General features: G+C 34.6%; 1 protein-coding gene across 2 annotated transcripts in view; it reads right to left on the bottom strand.

The window, feature by feature from the left end:
- SLC12A2 (solute carrier family 12 member 2) overlaps positions 1-20069 on the bottom strand; it is a 108294-nt gene that overhangs the window by 26047 nt on the left and 62178 nt on the right. For both annotated transcript variants that reach the window (XM_055299204.2, XM_055299205.2), the window contains exons 11-17: positions 15655-15762; positions 14508-14631; positions 13285-13386; positions 11986-12141; positions 10575-10674; positions 5240-5351; positions 1636-1776 (exon numbers count right to left, since the gene is read on the bottom strand). In XM_055299204.2, the coding sequence (XP_055155179.1) occupies positions 1636-1776; positions 5240-5351; positions 10575-10674; positions 11986-12141; positions 13285-13386; positions 14508-14631; positions 15655-15762 (843 nt within the window). The remainder of the gene's footprint in view (positions 1-1635; positions 1777-5239; positions 5352-10574; positions 10675-11985; positions 12142-13284; positions 13387-14507; positions 14632-15654; positions 15763-20069) is intronic.

The raw sequence follows: 20069 nt of genomic DNA, 5'->3' as shown, positions 1-20069 counted from the left end.
GATTCTCCTGCCTCAGCCTCCCAGGTAGCTGAGATTACAGGTGCGTGCCACCACAACTAACTTTTGTACTTTTAGTTGAGACAGGGTTTCACCATGTTGGCCAGGCTGGTCTTGAACTCCTGACCTCAGGTGATCCACCAGTCTCAGCCTCCCAAAGTGCTAAGATTACAGGAGTGAGCCACTGTGCCCAGCCTGAAGTTTCATATAGCCTTCTTCACACATGCAAAAGTTCCTGTGAGATGCACACCTAAGAAGATAGTGTCCTAGAATATACAAACCAAATTTGCAGGACATTTTGCCAGGTTGCTTTCCTATTTTGGACAGTGTTGTTGTCCAATCTACATTACCACAGCAGTTCAAAGATTTCCAATTGCTCTATGTCAGGGGTGTCCAATCTTTTGGCTTCTCTGGGCCACACTGGAAGAATTGTCTTGGGCCACACACAGAATACACTAACACTAATGATAGCTGTTTAGCTTAAAAAAAAAAAAAATCAAAAAAATAGCTCATAATGTTTTAAGAAAATTTACGAATTTGTGTTAGGCCGCATTCAAAGCCATCCTGGGCCATATGTAGTCCATGGGTTGGACCAGCTTGCTCTATGCCATTTCTAACAGTCTGTATTGGCAGACTTAATTTTGGGTCAGTCTAATGGATATGGAGTAAGAGTATATTGTGCTTTTAATTTTTATTTCTGTCATTTAGTTTTCCTCTCTGTTCCTATCTTTCACTTTTTTTCTGTTACTGACATAGTATTTCTGTCTGTATTCTGGACCATATCTTTTGTTGATCACTATCTTCCCTTGGTCTATGCTTCCTTTACTTACTTTCATGTTTTCTTTAGAATCTCGAAATTTTAAACTACAAAACTACTGAACTCAACTTTTGGTGCCTCATTCTTCCCTAGCTCAAGGTCATAAAATTGTTTTAGAACTTTTTCTAAAAATAAAACAAATTTGCCTTTTAAATTTAGGTGTTTAATCCATCTGGAGATGTGTTTTGTGTGGTTTTTATAAGGATCTAGTATTTTTTTTCATGTTAATAATGAATTATTCTGGCCCATGCTTTCAATAGCACCTTTGTCATATATGTTAAGTTTCTGATATGAGTAGCTCTATTTCCTCTGTTTTGTGCCATTCATCTAATTGTCTATCGCTATTTTCAACACCACAATGTCTTAATTACTACAGTTTTTTGACAGGGCTTTCTTTCCTATAAAGCAAGCCTACCTTGTCCCTTCTTCCTAGATTGCCTTGGCTATTCTTAACCCTGTGCTTATCAAGTTCTAAGAAACACACAACAGAAACGGATCAGAAGACAATACTCTGAGCCTCCCGCCTCTACTTTAACAAAGTAGCTCCACAATTACACAATTAACACAGAACAACACAACATTTCTACGGTCCCTTTAATTCTGAATTATACAAATCCTAGTAGTTTACTTTCAGTGTCTCATGCTTTACTGACTGAACTAGCCAGGTGAGCCAAAGTAGTTTACTTTAATAAAGACATAAAAAAAGATTTGCCACTTTTATTAGTACGAAGAATGAAACCTATGAAATCTAGAATTAAAAAGTTTTAAAAAGCTTATACAAATCTAAAATGTAAGCATTTGAAAAGCATTAACAAAGTTACCTGCATCAAATACTGTGCACCTTCTCTCAAGTCATCTGCATGTACTGGAGCATAAAATGCCTTCATTTTGTTCTTAATAAGCCATCGCTGATATTTGGCTTGATCGATGGACATCTCTTTCATGGCTTGTCTTCGAGGACCCTTTGAATAAAAATATTAATAATATATTTAATTAAAAGGTAAGCTACTTCACATTTATACAACCATTCATCCCGTTATACTGGCTTGAAACAGGTGACTAAATGTAGGGGCAGAAGTATAATAATAGAATTTTATTTTCATGTAGTCTTTTTAATACATAAGATTACAAAAAGGTAGAGTTGATGGAATAGCTAAGGCACAGGGATGCCAGTAGAAAGAATAAGAGAAGAAACACAGACTTAAAAATAAATTAAAAGTTTCCATTCTAAGTAAAGGAAAGAGGTTAGAAGCTATCGAAAATGAAGAGACTGTACAGAGTAAAATAACCACCTTCTATTTTTCTACAGAAGGTTTCCTAGTTTTGTTTTTGTTACTCCCAAATGTCTGTGTTATTAATTCTAACTTGAGAATATCACTGAAAATCGAAGTGAGCTTTAAAATATTAATGCATTTTTCTTCAAAATTCTGTTAAAGGATGAAATAACAGGAGAAACTAAATGAGCTTTGTTAACTCATAACTCTTATTTTGATCCTTGCAAGCAATACACAAAATGTGTTATACACAAATATATAAAACAAAAATCTAAAAATAAGCTTAAGAGTACACACCCTAAATGTAAATAAGTAAAAATATAATTTACCTTTTGTAGTAGGGAAATTGTCTCATTTGTAAATGTCTTATGCTTAAGCCTTGATTTAGCTGATCAGCTCAGAGACAAACTAGAAAACTCCACAAGTCCCAAGTGGGGTCAGTGTCTCCAAGTATCTTTCCACCACCCTACACACACACACACACACACCCCTTGACTTTGCCACTGTATAAGCGGAACAACTAGCTGGGGATGAGACATGAGGTATACAACACACACTTCTAGAATCAAGACAAGATGAAGAACAGAAACTGGGAGAGAAGCTGATCCAACAAATAAATACCCCTATTTCTTATGCAGCACAGGTAAGCCATAATCCATTCTGTTCTTAATAACCACAATGCCAAAAAACTAAGAACTACTTTCAGATTTAAAAAGGTTCATTATTTTTAATAGTTTCCTTCTGGCTAAAACAAAAAAGAACTGGCAACTAAGTGTTTGAACTTAGAAATTCAGCATTCACTTTGTTCTTCTTACATACCAGAGATATTACTTCCCCCGGAGATATTTATCACAATTTTCCTATTTCTTCCAACCCCCATTTTTTCTGGTAAGTAAATGTTCCCAAGTGTTCTTGGGACTTTATAAAACATATATATAACTTTAAGTTCTGGGATACATGTGCAGAGTATGCAAGTTACATAGGTATATATGTGCCATGGTGGTTTGCTGCACCCATCAACCTGTCACCTACATTAGGTATTTCACCTAATGCTATCCCTCCCCGAGCCCCCCCACCTCCCAACAGGCCCTGCTTTGTGATGTTCCCCTCCCTGTGTCCATGTGTTCTCATTGTTCAACTCCCACTTATGAGTGAGAACATACAATGTTTGGTTTTCTGTTCTTGTATTAGTTTGCTGAGAATGATGGTTTCCAGCTTCATCCATGTCCCTGCAAAGGACATGAACTCATCCTTTTTTATGGCTGCATAGTATTCCATTGTGTATATGCACCACATTTTCTTTATCCAGTCTATCATTGATGGGAATTTGGGTTGGTTCCAAGTCTTTGCTACTGTCAACAGTGCCACAATAAACATACGTGTCTTTATAGTAGAATGATTTACAATCCTTTGGGTATACACCCAGTAATGGGATTGCTGGGTCAAATGGTATTTCTAGTTCTAGATCCTTGAGGAATCGCCACGCTGTCTTCCACAATGGTTGAACTAATTTAAACTCCCACCAACAGCGTAAAAGTGATCCTATTTCTCCACATCCTCGCCAGCATCTGTCGTTCCTGACTTTTTAATGATTGCCATTCTAACTGGTGTGAGATGGCATCTCATTGTCGTTTTGATTTGCATTTCTGTAATGACCAGTGATGATGAGCTTTTTTCATACGTTTTTGGCTGCATAAATGTCTTCTTTTGAAAAGTGTCTGTTCATATCCTTTCCCCACTTTTTGACGGGGTGGTTTTTTTCTTGTAAATTGGTTTAAGTTCCTTGTAGATTCTGGATATTTGCCCTTTGTCAGATGGATACATTGCAAAAATTTTCTACCATTGTGTAGGTTGCCTGTTCACTCTGATGATAGTTTCTCTTGCTGTGCAAAAGCTCTTTAGTTTAGTTAGATCCCATTTATCAATTTTGGCTTTTGTTGCCATTGCTTTTGGTGTTTTAGTCATGAAGTCTTTGCCCATGCCTTTGTCCTGAATGGTACTGCCTAGGTTTTCTTATAGGGTTTTTATGTTTTAGGTCTTGTTTTAAGTCTTTAATCCATCTTAATTTTTGTATAAGGTGTAAGGAAGGAGCCCAGTTTCAGACATATTAGTGAGAAAAATAACAGTGAATTTCGACTCCATAGGTATCAAAAAGCCAAACCACTCTACAAGGACAATACGGTTTGTTAAAATCTACTCATAATGAATAAGAAAAACAATGAGAGCTCAAAATTCAGTATCTGTTTAAAAATGCACACTCAAGACCATTTAGGGGCAAAAATATTTTGAAAAAAACAACTACCTGAAAAAAAAAAAGTTGGCTTGTCAAATTATTTCCAATCTAGAAAGCCCTATAAATTACAAATTATATACAGCATAAAAGTTTTAGTATAAAAAAATTACTTCACACCTGTCAGAATGGCAATTATTAAAAAGTCAAAAAAAAAAACAAAACAGATGCTGATGAGGTTGCAGAGAAAAGAAAACACTTAGACACTGCTGGTGGGAATGTAAATTACTTCAGCCACTGTGGAAAGCAGTTTGGCTTTCTCAAAGAACTCAAAGAAGAACTATCATTTGACTCAGCCATGCCATTATTGGGTATATATAAGGAACATAAATTGTTTTACCATAAAGACACATGCATGCGTATGTTCGCTGAAGCACTATTCACAATATCAAAGACATGGAATCAACCTAAATGCCCATCAATAGTAGACTGGATAAAGGAAATGTGGTACCTGTAATACCATGGAGTATTATGCAGCCATAAAAAAGAATGAGATCACTTCCTTTCCAGAAACATGGCTGCAGCTAGAAGCTATTATCCTAAGTGAACTAACACAGGAACACAAAACAAAATACCACATGTTCACACTTATAAGTGGGAGCTAAACATTAAGTACATATGGATACAAAGAAGGGAACCACAGACACTGGGGCCTACTTGAGGCTACTGGGTGGGAGGAGGGTGAGGATCAAAAAACTACCTATTGGGTATACTATGCTTATCACCTGGGTGACAGAACAATCTGTACACCAAACCCCTGTGACACACAATTTAGCTACATAACAAACCTGCACATGTATCCCTGAACCTAAAATAAAACTTTAAAAAAAACTTGAAAAAGAAAACAAAATTGATACTTACCATATGTACGTGGCCACAGATCATCAAACCAACATTTTTTGTGAAATCATGAACAAGATGAAGTAAAGCTGGACGTGAGTTTGGAGCACCTGTCATAACAAGACACTGTGGCCTAATTTAAGATGAAAAGACAAACAAAATTAGATAAATTTGTGTTTCTGACAACAAGATTTTAAGTTGTTTCCCTAAGAAGCTTTCTGTATACAACTGTCCTTAAGGACAGGCCACAAGATTCTCAAAAAGATTATTTTTAACCGGGACTTCTTGGTACATGAGAAATGCAGAAACAAAATCTTGGAACTAACATCATGCCAAATGTCCCTCTAAAATAATAGGTAATATTATACATCAAGATTCTGGTAGGTATTACAGAAAGAAATTATCATGCTAGTTAAAAAAATATGTAACAATTTTTCATTTTCTGAAGGTAATAAATATTCTATTAATAATTCTTTCACAGAGTTTGCAAAACTTCCTGTGAGCACTGCTTTGTCTTCAAATATGTAACAATTTTTCATTTTCTAAAGGTAATAAATATTCTATTAATAATTCTTTCAGAGTTTACAAAACTTCCTGCGAGCACAGGTTTGCCTTCATGTACAAAACAGGCCACTTTCCTTCTTAGCTTGATCACTTCATAATTACTACTACTTCATGATATCAGCCCTCTCTAATCTAGCTTAACGTTAACGACTGTTATCACATGGGTAAAATCACCTATGTTGAAAAAAAGATTTCTACTTGAACTAGAAATTTGAATTCTAGCTATCAATGACGAAAGCCAAAACAATTCAATTGCCTTTGCAAACTTGAGACAGTGGCATGCCTTTCATATATTTGTAGCTCTTGATTTTCACTGACTAGAAATGGAAATCACTGATACTTAATGCAAAAAATATACAGATCTCCATTTGGTAGGTCCAAACAAGTCGGCAAAAATTCTTTAAGACAAGGATTTATATAATCAAAATAAACTATAACAGAAAGTGAATTGCAGACTACAACTTCCGACGTAAACATTAACTTTTAGAGGAGTCCTTAAAATGAGGATGAAAACCTAAATAACGACTTTTCAAAAAATACCATCTTACTTAGAATTTTAGCAAATGAGATGGAAAAGCAATTCTGTCTGGGAGAGTTGCTTTGAGGCAATCAAACATGAAATCATGCCCCAGACTTTCTGAGCTTTAGCAAGTTACGTAACTCCTTAGCCAGAGAGTATATTTCCTAACCTTCCTAGGAGCCAAATGTGGCCCAATGACTAACTTATAGCCCATAAGCATGTTCCTATTTCCAGGGCATGTCCTTTAAAAAAGGAAGCTGTGCTGCCTCCATACATTCTTCCCCGTTTCCAGAAAGCTAGACTATGGATGTGGTGATGACTTTGACCACATGAACAAAAACAGCTAGGGAATGGCAGACTGACAAGGAATGTGGGTTCTGAGTGACCAAAGTACAGCAAATCTGCTTACCTGCCATGAACCATCTGTCTACTTGTGGACTACCATGTGACACCAATGTCTCTCTTGTTTGAGCCACTGTATTTTTCAGTCTTTTTGGTAGAGTAGTTTAACCCATACCCTAATAGAACCCGTTACTGTGAGAAATTAACTTGTAGCCCCTACCTTTACTAAATAATAAACCACAAAGATATAATTTGGTACAGTTTGATCATACCAAAAATGGTACAGTACAAAGTTTATTAGGGATGACTTTGAGTAACAGCAGCAGAGTGCACATCTGCCTTGATGTTATCTCCTTTCTCAAAACTCTCCACGGCAAAGAGATTTTTTTAAAGGCACAAACCACAAAAATATCTAGAGCACAACAGCATTGGAATATTGAAAGCTAGAAAGCAACTGGAAGAAAAGTAAAGGATTTGACAAATCTGAAAAGCACATGAGGAAGCTATGAAACTACCTGATTTTACATCTAAAAATCACCAAAATGCCTAGGAGTTTGGAACAGTAGGTCCCTCTGGAAGTGTCAGGAACAGTGTGTTAAAGAAAGTAAAAGTTTACACAAGAAGTAACTAGATGGATCTAAATCATTTCCATCACTGTGATAGGCCACTGTCCCTGAACCTCCCCAACCCTGCTAAGCTGGGGCTTATTTGCTGGAGAGAGCCCCTGGTCTGGGAGTCACCAGCAACAGCTGGGGCAGAAGTAAGCTACATTTAATAGAAGAGTTTAAAGAACATGTATATACTGAACCCTGAAACCTTTAAGCTCCTTTCCCCACTTGGCTCCCAGAACTCTCTACCTACAAGCAGAAGATTAAAATAATCTTTTCTGGAAAATCTAATCAGATTAAAAAGAAAGCCTTTAAGATAACTCACATTCCTCAAAGAACCAGCAAAGCCACATTAATCTACATTAAGGACTTCAACTGACAAGCTCCACTCACCAATGCCGAACTTCCCTGGCCAAGTATTAGAGACACTTCATTTCAGACAAGACTAAATCCCAAAACCCAAATTAAGGAAACAGTAAACAGTAAGATACTACAAGGTGAAGACAACAAATATCTTTTGGCAAGTTTGGTGAAGGTTAAGACAGTGATGAATATAGTTAAGGAAGAAGAAAAATTATTAGTTTCAGGGAAAACAAAAAAGCTATGTAGCAAAGAAAAAACAGTAATAATTTACTACATGGCTTAGCTGTTACAGCATGTTTAAAAGTCTTAAAAATATAAATACCAAATATGATCTAATCAAAATCATAATATAAAATGTACTGGGAGGATGGGGTATAAAGGTAAGGATGCATACATGTGGTAGGCATAGGTAGATGAAAGACATCAGTTGATAATGCCCAAAATTAAAAATCAAAAAGTACACTAGTCCCCCCTTATCTGTAGCTTTGTTTTCCATTGTTTCAGAATATAGAACAGTCCGTAAATACACAATTCATATATTTTAAATTATGCATCATTCTGAGTAGTGTGGTGAAATTTCTCAACACCCAGCTTCATCTGGCCTGGGACATAAATTCTCCCTTTATCCAGCGTCTCCGTGCTACAGACACTGCCTGCCCAACATCTGTCCTGGTTATCAGATCAACTGTTGCATATCGCAGTGCCTGTGTTCAAGCAACTCTTATTTTACTTCATGATGCCCTCAAAGCACAAGAGCAGTGATGCTGGCAATTTGAATATGCCAAAAAAAAAAACTGTAAAATGCTTCCTTTAAGTGAAAAGGTGAAAGTTCTTAATAAGGAAAGAAAAAAAATTATATGCAGACGTTACTAAAATCTACGGTAAGAAAATGAATCTTCTAAATGTGAAATTGTAAGGAAGGAAAAAGAAATTCATGCTAGTTTTGCTGCTGCACTTCAAACTGTAAAAGTTACAGCCGTAATGTGCAATAAGGGCTTAGTTACGATGGAAAAGGCACTAACTTCGTGGATAGCAGACATGAACAACAACATCAAAAAGGTGTTCTGACCCATGACAATCAAGCTCAGTACTCTCTGCAGTTCCAGCTATCCATTGAGGGTCCTGGAACATAACCCCTGTGGATAACAGGGGACTACTGTGCAACAAGCATGGTATTTATGAAGTAAATAACATGGTTACCTGTGGTTGTGAGAGAAAGAGGGATATGAGGAGCAGGCAACTATTGATTTTCATGACAAACCTTGCAGACTAGCTTTTCCCCTTTACACAATATTCACGTATAATTCTGATAAAAATTAAAAAGCCAAATTGGGATTTTTTTTTTTTTTTTTTTTGAGACAGAGTCTCGCTGTTGCCTGGGCTAGCATGTAGTGGTGCAATCATGGCTCACTACAGCCTAGACACCTCCTTGGCTCTAGCAATCCTCCAGGCTCAGTCTCCTGACCACAGATATGCACCATCACACTTGGCTATTTTTTAAACTTTTGGTAAAGACAAGATCTCACTATGTTGCCTAGCCTGGTCTCAAATTGCTGGTCTCCAACTCCTAGGCTCAAGTGATCCTCCCGCCTCAGCCTCCCAAAGTGATGGGACTGCAGGCATGAACCAACATGCCCAAAAATAATTTTTTTTTTATGTTGGCTTTACTACAATGAGCCAAAGCAAGAGGTTTTTTTTTTTTTTTTTTAATTGATGGCAAATAAACATAGACTGTTGGTCATACTCTCAGTTCTAGGATACAACTTTTTACATAAAAGAATAATCTCTATTTTCTGTCATCCTTGACATCACTATCCAAAATATGCTGAAGTGAAAAGTTTTCCTCCCAGGGCTCTCATTCCTTCTTCTCCATTTCTCTCTACCCTAAAGCTGAAGACCTGTGTGTGGTCTCTCAGAACTTTTTATTCTAGCAAAAAGGAACGGGGGAATTCGAAAGAGTAACAAAAAAATAAACAATTACTTTTCTTACTGGGAGAGAGACTGGGTAGAGCAATTCTCTTTTGACATTTATCTACGTTTCAGGGTTTCTTTAAAAACATTATTTTCCCTTTTGGTTTACTAATAAACATGGAAAAGATTTGTGTTTATCATGCAGAAGCCAATAAGGAGGGATTACTCACGACTAAAGAAAGTTTATACTGATGGTTAATAAACTATTAGAAAGATAGTATATTCTTTTTTGTTTTTTGAGACGGAGTCTTGCTCTGTTGCCTAGGCTGGAGTACAGTGGCATGATCTTGGCTCACTGCAACCTCCGCCTCCTGGGTTCAAGCCATTCTCCTGCCTCAGCCTCCCAAGTAGCTGGGACTACAGACATGCGCCATTACGCATGGCTGATTTTTATATTTTTAGTAGAGACAGGGTTCCACCATGTTGGCCAGGCTGGTCTTGAACTCCTGACGTCAACTGATCCCCCAGCCTTGCCCTCCCAAAGTGCTGGGATTACAGGCATGAGCCACTGCGCCCAGCCAAAAAGATAATATATTCTTAAAAGTCATTTACTGGGGAAAATAGTAATAAATGCTCTTTAGTATAAGCATTGATTCTTTGTCACTATAAGTTGCTTCCAGTTAATCACTGATAAGACACAACTAACAATTTTAGTGTGTTAGTAATGTTACAAAATAACGCATATCAAAAAATCTTTATCAATCTCATATTTACACAGTTACGTAACTTTAATGGTCATGGAGAAAATAAAACTTTGACTTTATCATACCCATCATTTAAAAGTCTTCAAGTGAGAAACCTCCAAAACCCTCATAACATTTTTTAAGGTAGATATTAATTTTTCTCTTTGTACAATTTTGTTCTTGAATAATTAAACTGCCCAAGTCTCATTAAAAATGTGAAATGTACATGAAAATGTCAATGAAAAATAAGAACTGACTGGCCAGCAAAGAGAAAATGCTTCCATGTTTCCTTCTTTATCATTTACCTAAAGTTTTTCACGTGGTCTTCCACTCCAGAAAGACGAATTGAATGCTGCAGTGCATTCAGGTAAGTCAGGGCTTGTGTGGAGGATCCCCAATTCACATCTGTGGGAAGATAATGTTCATGCAGCATTAACATCAGTAATAACAACCAATCAATAGCCAATCTGAGGCACAGAGAATTAAACATGCTTTCACATTTAAAAAGTCAATTGCTGAAATACACTATTGTACTTTCAATAGTTCACATATACAGCAAGATATTAAGACTGATAATCTGAACTATAATTCATTTAAAGAAAAAGTATTATTTAGAAAAGATTGAGATGACAGGGCTGTAGACATGCTGTGCATACAACTGTAAAAGAGTCTTTCACAAATAAATATGTTAAAATTATTGTTTGTATATAGCCAAAGGTCTAAATGGAAATGAGCAAATTTCTAATTGTTAAGAAATACTTATTTATAGTACTTAACTGTTTGGGTTATTTGAACAGGACAATTTTATTTCTTATTGAATAAACAACTTAGACTTCAAATGATTTTAGGCATTTGTTGATTTATAGACTTGATAGGTATGTTAGAGAAATAACTGCTTCTAAAATGTTTTATTTCATTTCTGGAGCTACCACTTTAATCTAAAAGCTCATCATTTCATATCTGGATTACAAAATGTGTTCTTACTGTTTAAAACTACTATATTGAAACTACTCTTGTAATCTCTTCCCAATCTATTCTATTGAGCCCAGATGAAGCCTTTCTCATCAGGTCTTTCTTGTGTCACGGGTTATAATGCTCAATACTGGGACCAATCCTAACATACTCTAGCATCATCATCTTACATGGAGATACATTTAGCTGTTATCAATACAACATACTAGGAAATCATTAATCATTACCCAGTTAAAACAAGTTTGTCCAATTTCCCCTGCTACACAGTAACCTAGTGGGAAAGATACTATGTCTTCTAGTATTTTGTTAACTCCATGGTACTCACTCCAGTCCAAGGACCACAGTAGGTTTTATGTATAAATAGCCTAGCTTATTAGGCTATACAGCTACTACAGTACTGTAACTGGATCCTTTCAAAAAATAATTTAAAAATATACTGAGTGCAGCAAAATGTTAATTATATGAATTTATTCTTTTTCTACAAATAGGATCAATTTAATTTATGAGTGAGAATGGAAACCATAAGAATAAAAAATCACGAAGTAACTGTTTTATTAAAACTACATGTATTTGAAAAAAATAAAACTTTAAGAGTTTGGAAATAAAGTATTTTAGGTTTTACACAAAGTAGCTTTCAATATACAAAAGATGATGCTTAAAATGAAAAATAACAAAGAACTTCTAGATATTTTCTAGCTTCTAGTTGTTTTCTAGCTTGGGATACAAACAAAAAAGGTGACTGACCTGGTTTTTTGTAGGTAACATAAATATACAGCCCAAGGACTATCACATATGTTAGCAATGCAGCCCACCAGTTAATGACAAACATTACTATGCAACAAAGAATTGCTCCAAGAAGTGATATCCACATGTTGTAGTATTTGAATGCAGGACGCCATCCTAACAATAACAAATAAATAAAAGTCACTCAAATACCTCATCTGCTTTACACAATGGTACATATGTATTCAAAAAATAACATTCTTTATGGCTGCCACACTGAGAGGACTTTAAGCATTAAGTGTATGTCTAATATTGAATAGTAAAGTCAAAGAATATTATTGATCACAATTGAATTTGACAATTCTTGATGGCTATGAAAAGGTAACATCTATTTCCACATCACTGTATCTTACTAGTTCTGTATTCAATAAACTCTTCATAAACAAAAATAAACCAACCTACCTTAGGTGAATGTTAAAAAGTATAGAAGGTTTTAAAAAGAAAGGTTTCAAATTGAATCCTTAGTAGTAACTAGTCTTTATTTTCTGGTTCTAGGATGACCCACATCCATAGTCTAATGAATATATAAAACATTTCAAACAAAATGTTCATAAAAATCATTAAAAACATAATCAACTTGCTAGAAAAACTAAGAGCTGACTACGGAAACACATGTCTTCTCATTTAGTGAAGTATTTATGAAGGAAGCCCACTTTAAAAAATGTTGAAGACCATGTTTTTCAATTTTCATAGGTAGGTAGTTCCAAAGCCAAAATTATTTTTAAAAAATCATTTCAATAAAATTTATATATTTAAAGTAAAAACCTGATGTTAGAATGTTTGTGTCCAGAGTTCTCATACTTTATCTTCCCTGTTCTCAGACTTTCAAATCTTTAAAAGGAACAATGCTTTTGTTCCTTTTTTAAAATTAAAATTTTAAAATTCCTTTTCAGAATTTGACAGAACTCATTGTGTTAAAACCATTTTCTTACAGGTAAACTATATCATAATGATGTCCTTAGAACTAAAATAGAAATCAGCTACAGACTGAAAAACTAGTTTTTTTAAAAAGTAACAATTTTTCAGTGTTATCAGAATTAAAGATTAATCCTATCAAACGCTTTGAAGACAAGAAACAATATTATCAGTAAACCTACTGATAAAGAGATCTTTGAAGGCTTAATTTGAATTAACTGTAAAGGCAGACTTGGCGTTAATGAACTAATCCCACATATAACATCTTTTAAAATGTGGCAAAAGTTTTATTTTCTTTGCAATCAAAAATGATATTTACAAACTTTTTTAAAAATGTAAAATTACCTGGAGATTTTGCAAGTGATGCATGGAATACTGAAAAATTAATCAATGCATATGATGCAAGAAAGAAGTTTGAGATAATTGGAGCAATAACGTTCAGTTCAGCTGCAAAACAAACACATGCGGGATTTACTGATGTATTAGACATTTAACTTCTTAAAATTATGAAGTATTTCACATCTTCAGATAACAACATAACACCCCATAACCACCATCCAGATTTCATAAACATTTAGAGTTTGCCATATATGCCTCATATACTTTACTTTTCAGAAATCCAATCCTGTGCAAACCATTGAATCCCCTTTATACTTTATCTCACACGTCTCCAAACTTGGTATATTCTGTTCAGCCATATTATATAGTTTTATGACATGTATAGTCTATATGCATCATAACAGTACTGTTCTGGGTGTTTTAAAAGTTATATAAATAGCGTACCATATATATCATTCTGAAATTTGATCTTTTACATTTATTTTTGAAATTCATCCATATTGATAAATGAAAACCAAGTTTATTCCTTTTTTAACTGCTGCATATTATTCTTCTATTGATCTAGGTTGCTTTCATTTTTCACTATAATGAATAATACTAGAAACATTATTGTATATGGCCCTTTAAGTATATATACAAGTTTCTATAGGGTACACACCTAGAAGGGAAACTCTTGATCACAGAAAAGTTTACGAGATATTGCCCACTTGTAGTCCAAAAATGGCTACACCAAATACACATCTAACGGCATCACGTGAGAGTTAGTTTCCACATAGTCCCACAACATTTGGTGGTACATCAGCCTTTTAATGTCAACTAGTCTCAGGGGTTAGACAAAATTCTTTAAACCTTAAAAAGTCCAATGTCATCTTTAGTAGTGGAAGACTCAACAGAGCTCACTTGTGATCAGAAGCAGAGTGCCAAAAAAAATAGATCATCAAAGGCACTGATGTCACAGGGGACACTAGAATCCTTTCCCTTATGCCATTATCATATTTGTTTTAGGAAAAAGAGCCTAGGAATTTCCTTTAGCTCTAATAAGGACTTAGTAATGGCAATAATTTCAGCAAATATGTACTGAGTGCTATTACTTACAGTACTTTATAAACTTTCTTTGATTACAAAGAGGCTTAGTATACCAAGGTAACATTGTTAATAATTTAATAATTCAATGTCTAGAACTAATATGCACCAAAAATCTACAATAACACACCATTTATATAACTAACCAATTAAGATGAATCCAAGTGCGATTAAGAATGTTAAGATGTAGCCACGAAGAGGTTCATTATTTTTCCCATAACCTTTAGCAAACATCTGGAAAGCTGGGTAGATGTTGTCCTTACATAAAGCCTAATGAAAGAAAACACTAAAATGAAATATATTAAAATTAGACATACAGATTTGCTGATAGTTCTAACAGGTTAATCAGGAATGAGACTCAAGTTTCTAATTCTTGGTCATCTCTTTTATCCTGTCCCACATACTGCTTCACCTACAAAATGTAAAGGAAATTGAAGCACTTCAAACATCAGAAGGATACTGGTCAAAATTTCTATCTGCCTTACCCTATCCCCATGTTGAAATTAAATTTTATGAAGAAGAAATCAGAGAAGCAGGAATACAAGTAAAAACAAAGTTGGAAGCTTAATATGACATAGTTGTGACCTATTTTAAGAAAAACAAGCTGAAATCTTAAGCAGATAAAAATCTTGATTATAAAACTTAACTACCTTTCTTAAAACATTACTGAACGCTGTCTTAAATGGTATTTTCTACCTTTACTGTACTCACTGGCTATAAATACAGCATTAAGAACAAGACTGCAGAATCAACATTCATTTATTTGATTTACCAATAAAAAGTACTTTCCATCAGTATTCAGCTGTTTAATGTTCACTAAAAGGAGATAATGTCTATCCTATACATCATTATACCCTTAAGTAATGAACACAATGTGTAGATCACGTTAGGCATTTAAATATTTGTAAAATAAAATATTTCAGTTGACATCATACTGGCTAGAACAGATATTTTGCTACTTCCTATTTGCAGTCTTAGACTGCACTCCTATACCTTAAACATCTTGAAAATGTATGCTAAATATGTCAAAAAAGCAAAAATCCATCAGCACTTCTAAAAAGACTCAAAGACTATACCTTGACAGCAAATGCACAAATGTTTATATAAATAAACACATTCACATTCATTCACACATATAAAATTAACTATGTATGTCTTTATGTGCATATATATATCATATATATGTATATATGGTTGATAGAAGCAAATAATTTGAAAATAGCAACAATTCTAAATTGAGAAGTATTACTTTAACTCTCCCTTTAATAAAGCCTGTAATATAAAAACACTTACCTGAAATATTTTGGGAGCACTCACAAGGGATGCTAATGCTGAAGAAAGAGTGGCTGAAAATATACCTGCAGAAATTAATGGTGTAAATCCTGACACCATACTCATTACCTTAAATAAAAGTGACAAAAATGGAAAAATAAATCTCATAAACAATTCAGAAAATAACAGAATATTATGTGGTCACATCTTGAAGGAGGTTAACACTGGGGATCATTTTATAATAATAATAACAACAACAATGCTATGTGCATTAAAAACATCTGAAACAAATTTACCACTAGCCCTTACCTTAAGAAAACCTTTTCATTCGTAAAATGTTAAACACACACAATGGCAGAGAGAAGAGTACAATGAACCGCTAATATCCATCACCTAATTTCAACAATGATCAACTTAGGGCCATTCTCCACAATATTTTGAAACAAGTCCCAGATATCCTTTAACACATAAATATGTCAGTACGTATCTCTAACAGGTAAGGACTTTTGAAAACTTAACTACAATGCCACTGTCGCAGCTTAAAAACTTAATAATTGCTTAACAGTACCACAAAAAAGGCAAGTCAGCAAATTCCCTAAATTGTCCTTTTTTATCTTTTAAAAATAGTCTGTTCAAATCAGGATACAAAAAAAAAAAAAAAATAAAGGTTACACGTTATATTTGGTTTATGTGTCTCTTCAGTCTTTTTCAATCAACAGGTTCACATTTCCTTTTCCTTTTATTATTTTTCTATCATTTCTCCCATGGAGATCTCACACTCTTGATTGTTCTGACTTCATCATCATTGTATTGCTTAACCTCTTCTCATTTCTATAATTCTAGTAAACTGGTTCTATCTAGACAGTTAATCAAAATGAGGTACAAGTTTTGCCAAGAATATTGCATAAGTGCCATCATGTACTTCTATTAGGAAGGCTGTTTCTTATGTTAAGATAGTATTGTGGTTATTTTTTTCTAAGCCTTTATCTTTTAGAGCTAAATGTGGCAGTATTTCCAGCGAAAAGATATGATATAAAGTCTAGGGTTTTGCTCTAAATAATCTGGGATAGGAGGAGTTACACATGAAACAAAATTAACCATGCATTGATAACTGATAAAGCTGGGTAATGTAGATACTAGGTATATTATATTGCTTTCTCTGTGTACATGTTCAAATATTTCCTGTGTACATTTTCAAATATTTAAAAAAAAAGACGACTTTTTTAAAAAAAAAAAAAAACACCAACAACAAAGGATTGATCACTAAGATCACGAATTCAGGTAAATTCCAACTGAGGGGCACAATTCAAAACAACCTGGTTCAAATGTTGAAAATGTCAATGTCATGAAGATTAATGTGGGCTAGAAACTCCCCTAGACTAAATAATTTTAAAATGACACTATAACTAAATGCCATGTGTGATCCTAGATGAATCCCGGACTTAGAAAAAATAACTATAAAAGACATTACTGGGACAAGTGGAGAAATATGAACATAGGACATATATTTAAATAACAGTATTTCATCAGTGTTTAATTTCTTAAGTAGGATAACCATATTGTGCTTACACAAAATGAGTTAAATACTTCAAAATGATTGTCATGTCATGATGTCTATAACTTATTTGAGGAGAAAAAGACTATATATATACACACACAAAGCAAACAGGGTAAAATATAAACTAGTAAATATAACTGAAGGATAAGTACACAGGTATTCACTGTGTACTTCTGAATCTGTGAAACTTGTCGAAACACAAAATTAAAGTGGAGGAGTTGTTTGGTGGATTCAACTATTGTCAACTTGAACAGCTGTGAATGGTATTATAAATTTCCCAGCAGTGAATGGTGATCATCACCTAGATTCTCTGCTTCATTGGTGGTGGAGATTTTATCTTTCATTTATATTGACTAAGAACACGTCAACTGAGACCAAAGAGATAAGGAAATCAGGTTTTAAGCTGTTTCTATCACACACTTGACTGTAAAATTTAATTGTTTAAACCAAATGGAAACTTAGCAACGGGTACAATCTCTGTCCACAATGCATAAGCCTGATTTCATGTACACATAAACCACCCTGTTGACTTAACATCTTTCCCTAGATCTTCCATTAGATTTAAGGTTAAACATGAAGAATACATCTCTGAAGTGTTTTTTTTTTTTTTTTTTTTTTTTTTTTTTGAGACGGAGTCTCGCTCTGTCGCCCAGGCTAGAGTGCAGTGGCGCAATCTCGGCTCACTGCAAGCTCCGCCTCCCGGGTTCACGCCATTCTCCTGCCTCAGCCTCTCCGAGTAGCTGGGACTACAGGCGCCCGCCACCGCGCCCGGCTAATTTTTTGTATTTTTAGTAGAGACGGGGTTTCACCGTGGTCTCGATCTCCTGACCTCGTGATCCGCCCGCCTCGGCCTCCCAAAGTGCTGGGATTACAAGCGTGAGCCACCGCGCCCGGCCATCTCTGAAGTGTTTTAAAGACAGTAGCAAAGACTTCTAAGAGTGGGGAGAAAATCTGAAAAGATTATTTTCTACTCAGCCCTCAAAAACAATTTAGTAGTTACATATATGCTGTGCATTTTTCATAATCACTATTTTTCATGGTAATTAATGATGGATTATTTAGAACTGACAACCTTATCTTTAGGGAAGGAGACTGTAAAGGACAGATGAGTCAAGATTAAAATGAATAAACCCAATTTCTGCTATACAGCCTCATTAGATCATATAAAATTCTACATCTGTCTTAATGATCTCAAAGTTAAATTAAGTACAAAGAAAGAGATAAGTGGATGAAAGTAGAGAACAGAGTAGAGGATACATTCTGCATTGTAGGAGTAAGGCAAAACTGACACCACCAGCATTACTATAACCTTTTCTCTTACATGTTGAGGAAACAATACATTTTCCCTTCTTCCACCAGTTATAAATTGAAGTAAATAATGATCCAGGCTTTTCACCTGGAAATACTATGTTTTGGGGCCTGCTATAATAGGTTTTCTGTTTTCTATTAAATAGTTGAACAGTTATCCAATAACCTCTGCACTTCTCAACATTTAATGGTAAAATAACAGCAGCAAGGATAATGATATTCAATGTAAGTAATGATATTAGTGTTAACAATATACAGTGGAAACAAAGATGAAAAAAAGACTGTCTTGTCTCTAAAGGAGAAAAAAGACAAAAGCCTAATAAAAGCTAAAAGATAGCAAGTAAATAAAATGAATGGTGAAAGTCTGTGTGTGGGTGTGCGTTGAAGATGATTTGGGATTCAAGAAAATCTTCATGGAACTAAGTTGCCTTGAAGTCAGGCACATTTGGACATGGAAAAATAAACCACAGGTGCATTCCAAGCAGAGTGAAGCAATGACTAAAGGAAAAGAGTAGGGTATGCATGTGTGTGTGTGTGTGTGTGTGTGTGTGTGTGTGTGTGTGTGTGTGTGTGTACAAACACAGTGCCCGGAGTCCAGTCGGAACAGAAGGCAGTGAGGCTTAAGAAGAGGCATGAAGGGCTCTGACTGATTTAGACTATTTTGTTTATTAGACAACAGTGAGTCAAAGGTTTTAGAGGACATTAAAATGTAGAAATATAGCAAGCAATATAAGACTATATACACAATTTAAAATTTAAGAGCAACAAGATAACCTAAATAACTTTATTCCCTGAAGTCTGAAAAGGTGATTATAAAGTATGGCTTATATAGATCTTATGATGGAGACTCCAACTTATATTCTCCTCAGTTATGTCCTATCCACCATTCTTCAGTCTCCAAATGCCAAGGTATTTATATTTTCACAAGATTTTCCCTCATGCTGTATCGCTTTACAAAGTATTTTTGAAAAGTTTACTTACTTTAAATAAGAAAAGCAGCTTTACTTATACCAAATTCCTCTTTGCTTGAATGAGTCCATAACTAGACTTAATAAAGACAACAAACTTTTCTATCTTAAGGCCAGAACAGAAATCTGACTGGCATTTTCAGTCACTGGGCAAAGACCAATGTTTGTGTCTTCCATACACAGTATCAATGTCAGAATTGGCCTGAATCATTAGCTGGACATGAATACTTTCTTTCATTCCTACAATTTTGCCTAGTCTTATGACTAGAAAACACAAACTTCTATTACATAATTGGGTTCAATATTTGTAACCACTGAAAGTACAGTCAATTGCTTAAAACTACATAATAAAAAATAAAAACAATGCCTTTACAAATTTTAGTTAAAAATTGTATTGTAAAATTTACAGATTGTACATAAAACACATAATTTTAAATACATTAAAATACAGATTATTCTGTTTATACAATACTGAAAAAATTACAAAGCAAATTTTTTATTTTTCTTTTGAAATCAGCAGAACCATGTACTCTATAAATTTACAATAGAATATTTTGATTTAATCTCCTGAATCTACACCTTTGTGTTCTTTCTACCATCCT

The sequence above is a fragment of the Symphalangus syndactylus genome, chromosome 11 (assembly GCF_028878055.3).
Source record: "Symphalangus syndactylus isolate Jambi chromosome 11, NHGRI_mSymSyn1-v2.1_pri, whole genome shotgun sequence".
In the NCBI taxonomy this organism is placed as follows: domain Eukaryota; kingdom Metazoa; phylum Chordata; class Mammalia; order Primates; family Hylobatidae; genus Symphalangus; species Symphalangus syndactylus.
This window is presented reverse-complemented; position numbering and strand designations above follow the sequence as displayed.